This window comes from Aedes aegypti, chromosome 3 (assembly GCF_002204515.2).
Source record: "Aedes aegypti strain LVP_AGWG chromosome 3, AaegL5.0 Primary Assembly, whole genome shotgun sequence".
NCBI classification, from domain to species: Eukaryota; Metazoa; Arthropoda; class Insecta; order Diptera; family Culicidae; genus Aedes; species Aedes aegypti.
The window spans coordinates 73,880,453-73,893,894 of NC_035109.1; the positions used below are offsets into that span (position 1 = coordinate 73,880,453).

Below are 13,442 nucleotides of genomic sequence, written 5' to 3' on the forward strand. Positions count from 1 at the left end.
AATTCATTTATTACAAGACATATAGACCAAATAGTTTACGATTTTTATTTTCCTCATGATTGTATTTTTTAATTCCTTCAATGTTTGTAGAAAATATTTTTCCAAAAGATTCACTTGAATTCCTCTAATAACTCAATTTAAGGTTTATCACGAAATTACACAATTCCTCGTTTTATTTTATGATTGCTCAGAAATATTTCCAAGAATTCCTACAGAAATTTACAATTTGTGCAAGGATTTTCCTGCAGAAAACTTTTTCATATTTCCTAAAATTTTTCAAGAAATCTCCTAGCGAATATTAATGCAAAATGTGGAGACATGTTTTCGTTTCCAAAATATTGGATTATTAGAGCATAAGAGAATTTTAACGCTATTTCTAAAGCAATATTAAAGAATTTAAAGAAAAGGTGTGCGGAATTTGAAGTGAAAGGAAGATCGCTCAAGTCAAAATTGTTTGGTAAAACTCCTCAATCAGTTTTAAGGCGGAATTATTCAGGAAATTTAAGCTAAATTATTGTCGAAACCATCAATAAAACGAATAATGATGTTGACTTGGTTGACATGACATATGAAAGATCTAAAGATAATAGGGGAGAAGCACTAATCTTCGACCTACAAAAATTCGGTGCCAATTTTCGGATTTCCATACAAAGTAGGCTAAAATCGTATGGATGGGGCCAAAACTACAGCTGAGTCGAAATTTGTTCCATTTTCGAATATGAAATATTTGGATAATTTATATATTTCCTATTTGTGGAACACGATATATTTCCATCAGATATGTAATTTGGGAAAATATTAGCGAGTTTTCAACGATATTCTTCCACAAGTTCAAAGTTTTTCCTCGAATTCCTAACAAAAATTATTTTTTTATATTTCATAAATTCTATCGAGAACGTTATCTGGAACTCTTCGTAAATTTTGTCAGAAATCGTTTTCGGAATTCCTTTAAGTACTTATACTCCTGTATTCATAATTGAGGATTGGAAAGGTAATTGATGATCCTATTTTATGGGATTATAAGCAAGGTCTTAGATTTTGGCAATATACTGACACGTTTACATGTTGAGATAAGCAGGGTGACCAATATATTTTGGACCCCCTGGGTCATTTTAAAGACACATACACGTTAATGCTTCCAGTGGACGATTTGCCCTTTGAAGGAAGCACCACACTAGACAACGGACTAGCATGCAACGCCCAGTGGCACAGTCGAAAAACGTTTTCTGTCGAAAAGTTTTCTGGCTGAGGCGGGAATCGAACCCACACTCCTTGACGCGATGCGGCTAAATGCTTGGTAACACTAACCGCACGGCCACGAAGCCCACAGAACTTTCCCAGTTTAAATCGAAAGACCAACTCAATTCGCATGCCATTTGGAAAGATAGAAACTATTCCGCACTTGCATCAACCGGTTGTACATAGAAAATGTGTTTATTTGATCTGAAATTAATTTAATTTAATCGTTTCATCTATGCAACCGTTACAACACGTTGCACACAAAAATTGAAGCAATCAGAAATTTTTCAAAGGTAAACAAAAACTTTTTTCAAATTCCTGAACTAAAAGCGTAGAATTTCTTCAGTTTTCCATTGTTAATGGATTGATTAGACTATGGGCAAGCATATTATACAACCAGTGTCGTGGACTTTGTCGCCAAACGATAAAAATGCCAGGTGTCCAAAATATATACTTTGAGGGTTCAACATGTATTGGTGTGTCCAAAATAATGAAAAACACACAATTCAATTATATCCGACGGTTTTTGGATCCTACATGACTGTATGAGCATTTTTATCTCGTAGAGGAAGGTTTTCTCTACATTTTGGCACGTTCTTTGGCTTGGTTACGCTGTGCAATTAATTAATTGGGACAAAAAACTAAAATCACTTCCTTAGGGAGTCCAAAATACGACCGTTACCCTATATAGAAATATTCTCCAATTTTCCATTTCAATGACATAATTCGTAAGACATTGGTTCTCCTATATTTTGTATGGAGTGAATAATTCCGAAAAACTTCAAAGCCTTCTTTCGCCAAAGAAGGTTTTGTCATTCACAGTTATCCACTTTAAATTCTCTCGTTTATTATAAGAGTTGTACACGGTGCCACGTAAAAAGTAGTTTACACTGTACCCGTAGCTAGTATTTGTCTTTCTAGCAAAAACAACTCAAAACAGTTTACACTTATTTCGACTGATCTACCTAATTGACCGAAAAGAAGTACGTATTGTTGAAACGTTAGCAAGATTTTAGTCTTGCAAAAAAAAGAAGAATCGAGAGACAATTAACGCTAGTTTAGCTAAGCAGTATATGTAAATAAAACTCACGAGTCTTATATTTCAAGCAATTGGCCAAACATATGTATATTGTTGAAGTAATATGAAAACAGCGTACTAGTAACCGAACAAAAAGAAACTAACCCAACAGCGAAAAATATGCAAATAAACGAGTAAACCTAAAAATTAGTTGCAAATCCATACAAAAGCTGAAACCTATTGAGTTGTGACAAAGTAAGAGGAAACCAGTTCTTAATGTACCTGTGCATGAAGCTGCTTATAATGCAACGGTCATGCCGAACACAAAAGTCAACCTTAGCTGAATAAGATCGCAACAAGTGAAACAAACCGAATCAACAACAGATTACCGGCAATTCTCTCCCACCAAAGTTTATCTCTAGTGCGTAGCAAACAGAGTATGAAACAGTAACAGTTATTATAGAGAAACGCGAAAAGTTATTGACACATTAAGTAATAAATTGAAAACAAGTTATCGTACATTCGGCTGCACTCTGTAGACAGAGGCAGCAGAGAAAAAAATCCTACTTACAGGCAAGCAAAAATTATAGAATTAGATGAAAATTCAAAGATTGTCCTTGTCTGACATCTAGCAATGAGAGTCGAATCGAGGAGATAAACGAAGATATGCAGGCAGATCGGAACAGAGTTTCAAAACAGAGAGTCGAAGGAAGGAATTTATTTTCGTAGAATTTAATATGTACAGCTCGGTTATATACATGTAAAAATTGTTCAATTGAATCTAGACGGATTACGGACGGCGTAGGAAACGAGCGGTTGTGGCGAGAAGCGATCCTGGCGCATGGATGAATTCAGACGCGAATGAAAGTTGTGTACACGTAATTACTAATTAGAAAAGCGGGAAGAAAACGAATGCAACTGTTCCAAAGAAATGAATAAAAGATCGCAATGCTGTAAAGAAATACATGTTTATGAAAAATGAAGCAGTGTGTGTTATTAAAATGAATGAACAATATCACGGACAAAGGAGTTAATATCGACGCTTGAAATAGACATTGCCTAACAAACCATAGTAGGTGGCCGAACAGCTACTTTAATACCACGGACAGAGATTGAATTCCTAGAAAATTTAGAGTATCTCGCTCTCTGTAACAATCATGATTCGCAACACATCATGAGAAACTGTTTATCAACTTCTGCTACAACTCTGATCAGATCGGGGAACATTATTGCCTGATAAAACTCATATAAACAAGCTCTGAACCTGGAGGACATTATTGCAGATCAGATGGTCGGGGATCGTTAATCATGCAAGTAAACTAAAACACCTACCCCTTATGGTATATAAGCGAGAAAAATGGGTTTCATCAGCGCTCTCTCTTTGAGGCTCTCGTTCACTGCTGTTATTTATCAAGCTTGTTAGTGAGTCTTTAGTTTACATCTGCTGCAAGGAATCTGGTATCGGCTCCAGAGGCATGCTCCCTATCAATTGGTAGAGCTTCAAGATTTTGGAAACAATTTGCTCTCAGTGGCAAAGCATTCTGTGGCAAAACTCTATCGTTCACTTTGGAACTGATTTTCAGTACAGTAATCCCTCCTAATATGCGCATAACATCTACTTACCTCCCACCGCGTTTTCTTAGTTGTATTTGATCCTACCATTTACTTCCATCAGAGGTTTCCCAACCATTTTGAAGCTGTTACCCTTTTTAAAGTTCTACAAAACATCTCGAGGACCCCTAAAAATTGATGCTTACGATATGAAATTTTAGGGAAAAATCTCATAATGAATTGATAATGGAAGGAATACCGAAAAAAAAAACCGGTAATGCAATAATTCTGATATAAGTCTCTGGAAACCTCGTGGCCAATAAGTACCTTTCTACCCAACAAACATGTTTGCTGAATTAGGGCTGAACAAATAACTCACAAGTATACTTCAGCTGAATAAGCTGTTATTCAGCTAAATGTTACTTGGCTATTATTCAAAATGTTACCTGACTATGAATCTACAAAATATCTCTTCAATATCTCCAATATCAATATATCAATACAGCCATTCCATGAAAAACCGATCTAGTGGGTCTCCAGATTCCGTGAAAATTTGCTATTTTGTTCCTTATCCGAAATAAGGATACACGTATTTTTGGATTTTTTGATTAGGGTGACCATTTCCGAAATAGGGTGACCAGAAAAATCGCGATTTTGCAAAATTTTTATTTTTAAAATATTATAACTTTTGAACCGTTTGACCGATTTTCAATCTTTTTGGACGAAATGAAGGCTAAAGATTTTGACTTTTCAGGAAAAATATAAAATTTCACATAAATTGTGTTTTTTACATGAAAAAACTCAATAGTTTCCGTTTTTTCGTGTTTTGAAGGCCTCGGGACCAAAGGGGCTATCGCTGTTCTCATTTTTTCTTGAAAGTTCAGAAAATTTTACGTAAAATGTCAAATTTTCAGCGATGTATGTTTTTTAGCTTTTGAGATATATTTTTTTGAAAATAAAAAATCAGTCATTTTTTATCGGCACACACTGTAGGTCTCAGCGCATTAGATTTGTAATGTTTAAAAACAAATATAACTTTTGAACAGCTTAACCGAGTTCCAATCTTTTTGTATGGAATGAAAGCTTAAAATTTCAACTATTCAGACAAAATTGAAAAATCTGATAAATATATGTTTAAAAGTGAAAAATTATAAAAATTTCTAGCTTTTTTAGAAATGTTCATATATTTTAATGTGAAAAAAAATTTTTTTTCAAAGTTTTCTATTTTTTTCTATTTTTTCTGAAAAGTTGAGACCTTAAGCTTTCATTCCATAAAAAAGATTGTACCTCGGTTGAGCTGTTCAAAAGTTATGATTTTTTTTAAACAATACAAATCTAATGCGCTGAGATCTACAGTGTGTGCCGATGAAAAAAGACTGATTTTTTATTTTCAAAAAATATATCTCAAAAACTAAAAAACATACATCGCTGAAAATTTGACATTTTACGTAAAATTTTCTGAACTTTGCAGCAATAACCCCTTTGGTCCCGAGGCCTTCAAAACACGAAAAACGGAAACTATTGAGTTTTTTCATGTAAAAAATACAATTTTTAGCCTTCATTTCGTCCAAAAAGATTGAAAATCGGTCAAACGGTTCAAAAGTTATAATTTTTTTTAAATAAAAATCTGGAAAAATCGCGATTTTTCTGGTCACCCTATTTCGGAAATGGTCACCCTAATCAAAAAATCCAAAAATACGTGTATCCTTATTTCGGATAAGGAACAAAATAGCAAATTTGCACGGAATTCGAAGACCCACTAGATCGGTTTTTCATGGAATGGCTGAATAAGGAATTCGATTTGCCAAAATCCAACAAAACATCTTACAGATCAGGTAATTGGTATGATTCCAACTCCCCCCGGCTATTTGTCAAAGATATTCACAGGAGTTTGATGAAGATTTTCCCGATAATCATCAACGGTTTCACAAGATCTGAGAGACTTTCTCAGGTATCCTCGAGGATGCGCGAAATTCTTGCAGTTTTTTTAAGACCAATAGCTTAAAAATCCCATGAAGTGAATCCAAAATGCCGGGAATAGGATCCGGCCCTTAACCGGTACATTAAAGTTTATTACATCTGAGACATTTTACGACAACTTTAGATCATTCTTGTAATAAAAATGCAGGTTTCCTGAAAATTGTCAGAGTTATTTAGAAGATGTCAATTTATAGTGTTGATTGACGACTCATTTACTTCAAATTCAATAATAAAAAAACAATAATAAAATTAGAATTGCTTCAGGAAAAGCTACATAGATTCCCTCAAATTTTCCCATGGATTTCTTCTGAAATTTAGATTGAGAATTCGTCAGGAATCCTTGCAAAGATATGTACAGGAATAAATCCATAATTTTTTCCAGGAATTCTTTCTATGTTATTTACTAGAATTTCTTCAGGGCGTCTCTCAAAAGATTATTTTACTTAGGGTAGAAGCACCGGTTTTGGAAACCCTAAGAGAAAATATTTATAGCCAATAAACGAAAAGCCCTGCATGTTATGTATCGAATATAGGGTAGGAGTACCAGTTATGGCCATAATGGTCCCCTATTTCGCCATATGATAATTTAGTAGTCTTCAATTCATTCTGTGTGTCTTAGTAGTTTAAGCAGAAACCTTATATTAGTATTGAAAATCATGTTGGGTAATATTGGCCACCGAAACCAGTTTCAGCCACATATTTTACTTTGATTCCAAAATTGGCCAATCACATTGATTTCCGCTGAGAGTGGCCAAATGAGGAATACCCTGGCCAATTTGGTGTAGGGAAAGGGGTGGTAAAATGAACACCTTAAGCAAATGTCAAAAGTGAAAAAGCAGTTTTCGTCGTTAAAATCGACAAATCGAAAAAAATAAAAACACACAGCTGTTTTATTTCCAAAATAGAAAGGCTGTGTGTTTTTATTTTTTTGGATTTGTTGATTTCAAGGGTGAAAACTGCATTTTAATTTTTGACATTTGCTTCATTTTTAATTGCACCTTAAGGATATCTTCTTGCTTCTAATAGTAAAACGAGGAATTTCAGTAGTTCTATTGCGCAACATCAAAGGTAGGGATGTTATCTAAAGCAGCGACATGAATTCAGATTAAAATAGCCAAATTTTCACATATTTTTATCGATAGCAACAAACGATGCAAATGTTCATTTTACCTGCACTATGTGGTTAAAATAAACAGCTGTTGGTGGTAAAATGAACATCATGCAAAAAACGTGAGCAAAACAAATATTTTTGAAAATTTTCATTGCACTTCCGGAATTGACATCAGATCATAACGATATTCACCTCACTGAAAAACCTCAAGACCCGAACCATCCATCCAACCAATCCATTACCATCCCTGTTTATTTTACCACCACTTCCCCTAGAAAGCTAAAATTATATGGAAAATTATTATTTCTTTTATTTTTTGGATCGTTTTGGACGAATTCATGAATGTAGCTCTAACATGTGGGTGTTCTACTGAACACAAAATGTTTCATATTAATTTCTTGTGAAAAACGATGTGTAATCCAATATAGCTACAATTGGCGTTATAGTAAAAACAAGTGCTTCTACCCTATCTCGTTAATTTGATATGCTCAGGGTCATACGAAATAACTGAACAATTATCATTTAAACAGTTCTCCTTAAGTGAGTTTATCATTTATGTAGTTTTGGATTGTGCGGTTCAGCCACAGATTGCTGTATTCCTAATAATATTTAATTTGTTAGTCCATGGATGACGCCTACAGAGTGGTAATGGCTAAGACCAAAGGTGCCATAGCGCCCCAAGAGAAGTTGCCTGAGTTTCTGCGATCAATAATCGATGTACTCTTCCCGTGAGGGTGACGAACGAAGAGCTGGCAAAAATCGTGAAATCATTCGCGTCAAACAAGGCACCGGGAACCGAAGGTATCCCGAATATTGCTTCAGAAGCTACAGTCAAGGCGGACATCTTCAGAACCACGATGCAACGCTTCATGCTTTTACATCAAGGAATCTTCCCGGATGTAAAAGCATGAAGGGTGACAGCGACAGAAATTGGTGCTACTACCAAAGGCGGAGAAACCACCAGGTGACCGGTCGGCGTATAGACCTATCTATCTACTAGATACGACGGGCAAGTTATTGGAGAAGTTCCTCAACAGGCTAGTACCGTGTAATGAAGGTGCGGCCGGCCTGTCCAACAACCAGTTTGAATTCAGGAAAGGTTAATCTACTGTAGACGCTATCCAGTCGGTCGTGAATGGAGTCTAGAAAACTAGAACTGGACCGTCACAAGTCTGAGGTGGTGGTGATCAGCAACCACTAGTCAAAGCAACGGGCACTTATCTCGGTAGGTGATTGCACCATAGAGTCCAAGCGATCCCTTAGGCATCTTGGGATAATGATCGATGACAAGCTCTGCTTCGCTAGCCACGTTGAATATGCCTGTAAAAGGGCATCTACTGTTATAGCGGCGCTATTGAGGATGATGTCTAACAGCTCTGCTGTATTTGCCAGCAAACGCAAGCTCGTGGCAAGCTTGGCGCTATCCATACTAAGGTACGGAGGACCAATCTGGTCAAAAGGTAAAAACCTAAAGTGGTTGGAAAGCACGTATAGGATCATGTGCTTAAGAGTAACAAGTGCATACCGAACGGTTTCTAAAGAGGCCGTGTGCATCACAGCCGGGATAACGCCCATCAGGCTCATCATCAAGGAAGATGTTCAATGCTTGAACCAAAGAGGCACTAGAGGAGTCCGCAACGCGTGTAAAGAACGCTCAGAGGTTGGGATAACTCTACTAAAGGTAGATGGACCCATTGGCTAATACCGAAAGTGTAAGATTGTTGTGAGAGGTCGCATGCTCGCTACATGCGGAGGGGACACGTCCCCCGACAATATTATAGAGAGAATGTGTGCGGATGCCGAGTGCTGGAATGCTGTAACTACGGCTGTCCCTCACATTATGTTAGAATTGCAGCGCCTATGGCGCGCCGACCAAGAGTTGGCTGCAGAGGATTAGCCCTGCCGAATCTGGTCCCTTGTAACATCAAGCGTGTGCTAGAATAAGGGCGTAAGTCGCATGGTCGATGTCTCTTCATCGATCCTCTCTTCTCTGAATGAACATCTCTCACGCCGAGGACCTGGGATCGAATCCCATCCCCGAGATAGTCACTAAAAATTTCAGTAACGACTTCCTTCGGAAGGGAAGTAAAGCCGTTGGTCCCGAGATGAACTAGCCCAGGGCTAAAAATCTCGTTAATAAAGATAGAAAAAAAAATTCTGTGAATGAAGACGACAAGAAGCAAGTTTGTCAGAATTTTTTTAATCACAGGGCGCAAGATTGCAACGCTGTTTAGTGCGCTGGAGTAAAAAATGCTAACAAACCCGTCGAAAATTCGCATAGTTCTCTCAATATCATACGATACTCCGCAACTATGATGATAAGACTCCCCCTTGAGGGCACCCACCAAGTATTCAATGTTCAAACCGTTGCCTGACATAATTTCGAGAAGAGATATTGTGCATTTTGACGAATCCAATTGGTAATCACTGATAGCAGCTCATGATATTGTGTAGCTTCCAATACGGCATCGGAAAACACGTTATCAAAAACACATTCAATTGTCAAGGAAACATCAAAGCTGGAATGTTCTCGAGCGGATGTGTGCTCGAATATTTTTGTTTTGAAATGGTCACAGGCTGTGATTCACAGTGGATGTAAACTAGCAAAACTCGACGGAGAAGGATTGTGATATCTTGCATAATAATTCTACCAGTAGTTTAATTTTTAGCACTGTCGAGATGATATATTCTCTAGCTGTTTTATCATTTAGCTAACTTTTTAAAAAATATTTTCTTCCTAATTGTAAATGCGTTCATAACAATAAATTAATAGAATGTGTCAACTATCTGTTTCTCTATCCCACACTAATACTACTGTAATATTACCATAATGTTTGCCCCTTTGAGCGACACTTGCCCCGAGCATATTAGAGCTTCAATACTCGCAGTTTCCTTCGTTTCGTTTCCTTCCTTTTCGTCCTTGAACAGCAAGGAAGGTTTCTTGCTATATATATTTGTATTAGTTATGCATACTGACAGGGAGTCTTGGGATTGAGAGATAAGTTATCACTAAGCAGATAAATGGGACGCAAGTGAATAAATAAGGTGCCCCTGGGGGAAAGCAACCGGACGAAACGGGAGGGACAAGGTCCAGTTTCCGACCAGGCGGCATGTGTTACTTATAACGTAAATTTTCCTTTGGGATTATCGCTCTCTGCTACTATATATTTAAATTTTCGCTTGACTAGAAAGTATTAATTTTGTAAATTAGGTTTAGCCTTTTCTGATTTCGCTTAATGACGATCGTGATTGAGAAATTAAATGGGATGAAAAGCTTAAATGTGCAGTGTTTTTAAAGAAAAAAGTTTAATTTGAATTTCATTGCTCTGCGATTTCTCACTCATTAATAGTTTTCGGTCACGTTTGTTTCTTTTGTTATTTACGATTGCAGTTTGGAAGTGATGTACGTTTTTGGCAATTATTTACTGACCTTCTAATAAAATTTAGATTTTGTTTCTTGCTCTAGTAACGACTATGCAAATTTGAGATTTTTGGTTTGATTAGTTATTTATTTTCTTTCCTACGAAAAACAAAGAAAATACCTTACACACTAGATAATGCATTCGTCAACGATTTCGACAGAAAACGAAACTAAACATGGCCCAATGTAGGCCAACAATTCCCTTCCCGCATAATGCCTTGGCTTCTCTGCTCCCATCGGAACCGGTGAGAGAAATTTTGACAACTTAATAATTTACTCGCGCATAAAATATAAGTGCTTTAATTTTGACCAGAATGTTTCCAAATGTACACAATGTGTGTGTTCGCTTTCCGAGTTACGCTTCTTCGTTTCATTCATTTCCTTAAGTGTTTTTTTTAGGTTTAAAATCACATTCACAATTGTAGCCGTCCTTTCCTTACCGTCATTTAGTTTGAATGGATCGTGCATGTTTTTGGTATCGTGACTGACTGATTGAGAGAGGTGCCGGCTACCGCCACCGTCCCGCAGCGGGGTTTTCCTTACCGATTTAGGATTTGTAGGTGCGAATAACGTCTCGAATGACGGCCCGACACAGCGGACAGTGTCCACCGCCGATTCCGCGCCACTGCTTGATTGCACAGTCGTAGCACATGCACATGTGACCGCACATGTACAGAACGGAGTCGATCGGTTTCTCGAAGCAGATGGTACAGTCGACGCCGGTCGAGCTGTAGATCGGAGGATTTACCCCCATCGAGGGGGTGGGTAGTGGCGTGGAGGAACAGGAACTGCTTGGCCCAGAGAGGGAACTGCTGCTGGCTGCTGTGGCGGCCGCCGCCGCCGCAAGAGTGTTATAGTTTGATGCATTGTTGTAGGACGGCATTGGCTGCAAGATAAGCGGAAACGAAAAATTTGGGATTAGTTTTGTGGCAAAATATTTTGATTAGGAACTTAGGAAAGCCTCAGACTAATAGTCCAACAAAATATAAGAACAGATTCTTACCTCTGCGTAACTGTAAGCCGAAACATGATCGCCCGTTCCGGTCGAACCGGAATGCGAGGAAAGCGATAGAGTAGAAAGCGGCACCGAGAGCGTTGAAGCGGAGCTCGGTAAACCACGGGACACGATGGTGGCCTGGGCTTGCTGTACCGAAGGTTGCGAGGAAGCAGGAGATATGACATCCGTTGGGGGAAGGTTCACCACCAGAACTGTACCACCAGGGTTGATTTGTATCATATCGGGCCGAATGGTGGCCGTCGTGGTTGGATGGGCTTGTTGGCTTGTGGGTTGAACCTGTAGGCTACGTTGGCTTGCCGAAGCGGTCATGGATCGGTGTTCTGGGTACAGTGCCGAACAGGAAGCGGTCGAAACGGGAGTGGGAATTGCGTGACGGAATAGACGGACGCTTTGGGTTGATCCGTAGACGTCCAGGAAAGCCCACATCTGTAGGCTCTGATCGATGTGCATGATCACAGATGGAGCTCCGCCGTTCTTACTGATGGTCACTTCTCCTTTCACTGAGATGGAAAAGCAAAGTTCGTCGCCACGGACCAGCGTGGAAGCGACATCTTTGCTAACGACCCAGTATTCCGGACGGTCCAATAGTAGATCCGAGTCATCTGGCAGATCGGAGAGCTGTAAGGTAGCTGGATCACACGACGTCAGTCCAAGAGCCAGAGATCCCACAAACATGGTGTCTGTTTTAAGAATTTGAATGATGAGCCGCTCACCGATCTTGATTGGATGGGGCGCGAATACGTATCCTTGACAGAATTCGGTTTCAGCACGGGTAGCTATCGTACGGTCGGGGGAGAATTTGATGTTACGTCCTCGGATTGGATGGAATGGGAGAGGTAGTAGTCCAGGAGCTGGGCTATTATAGCGCATGCTAGCAGCTGAACTGACAACTGCCGTCGTAGGAACTGGACGTTCTTCCAGCAGCTGCTGGTTGTGTTGATTGATGCTAAGAGATTCCAACTGAGGTACAATTTCTTGATCGGCCGAACGACGACCGCAGGACTGGCTTGGTGCTGGTTGCTGCTGATTATGATTATGATGATGATGCTGGTGGTGTTGCTGTTGTTGGAACATGTAAATTCGCGAATCTAGGAACTCAATTGCTGTAGAATTGCCATAGACATCGATGACGGCCCACAATGGGCCACGGGAGTCGACGTCGGTGATGAATACTCCCTTCTCTTCTCCGTTGATGCCAAAGTGGACATCTCCGGAGGCTGTGACGTAGTAGAACAGTACGTTGTTACGATAACAGTATAGCTCATTCAAAGCTTTGGCCCAGAATCCGGGTTTGTTGGTAAGATCTGGGCATGCATATTTTGGCAGATTGCCACGTAACGTGGCCGGGTCATTGCAAGTGAATCCGAACCGGATGACTCCACTCCAGTTGTTGGAGATGTCGAGGAATTTGACGCAGACTCGCTCGTTGACCCGTACCGGCCGGGCGCTGAATGTGATTCCCTTGCAGAAGGATTCGTAACGCCGCGCTACGGAGGCATCACGTGAGATCCGAATGTTGTCGCCGTGCACGTAGTGGAATTTAAGCGGCGGTAGATTGTTCGGGCCCGGACAGGATGATGCACTGCGAGGAGCTGTAATGGAAGGAGAAAAGGTTTAGGTTAGTAAAGCTAGTATCGAGGGGTAAGCGCAGGTGAAATCGTTCAAACTAGAACTAAACAATGCGACGACGAAAACTAGAGGGAAGAATGATGAAAGATCGGAAATGCTACTTCCGATTTCCTTTGGCCTATATGCATGAGCGGCGTAAGTGGTGCCACCGACGGGTTCATATTCCATTTTTTCGACATCCGCCGCAAGACGATTGAGCACGTACGGAATGAGGGGCTCAAGTATGCGTTCATTCAATTTCCCCTCGCCGTCGTTTAATTCCTGCGGCATGAACATACATCACACGTGCTTAACGTTTGAACCGTTGCCTTCCGTTCAATTATGTCTTAATGGCTTCCGTTCGCCGTCTCCGTCGTCGTCGTGGTCGCGTACGATAAGAATCAAACATCATTTGTCGTCAGTGACACGTATTGCATATTACGATCTGTCGCCGAATCGTCCCAAATCTTGAAGGGCTTTTAATCCAGACATGTCC

At 39.5% G+C, this 13,442-nt stretch overlaps 1 protein-coding gene across 3 annotated transcripts in view; it reads right to left on the reverse strand.

Moving 5' to 3' along the window:
- Window positions 1-9,556: 9,556 nt before the first annotated feature.
- LOC5567387 (protein neuralized) overlaps window positions 9,557-13,442 on the reverse strand; it is a 120,103-nt gene continuing 116,217 nt past the window's right edge. For all 3 annotated transcript variants that reach the window (XM_021848864.1, XM_021848863.1, XM_021848862.1), the window contains 2 exons: window positions 11,324-12,930; window positions 9,557-11,206 (listed from right to left, as the gene is read on the reverse strand). In XM_021848864.1, coding sequence (XP_021704556.1) covers window positions 10,868-11,206; window positions 11,324-12,930 — 1,946 coding nt within the window. In that variant the 3' untranslated portion in view covers window positions 9,557-10,867. The remainder of the gene's footprint in view (window positions 11,207-11,323; window positions 12,931-13,442) is intronic.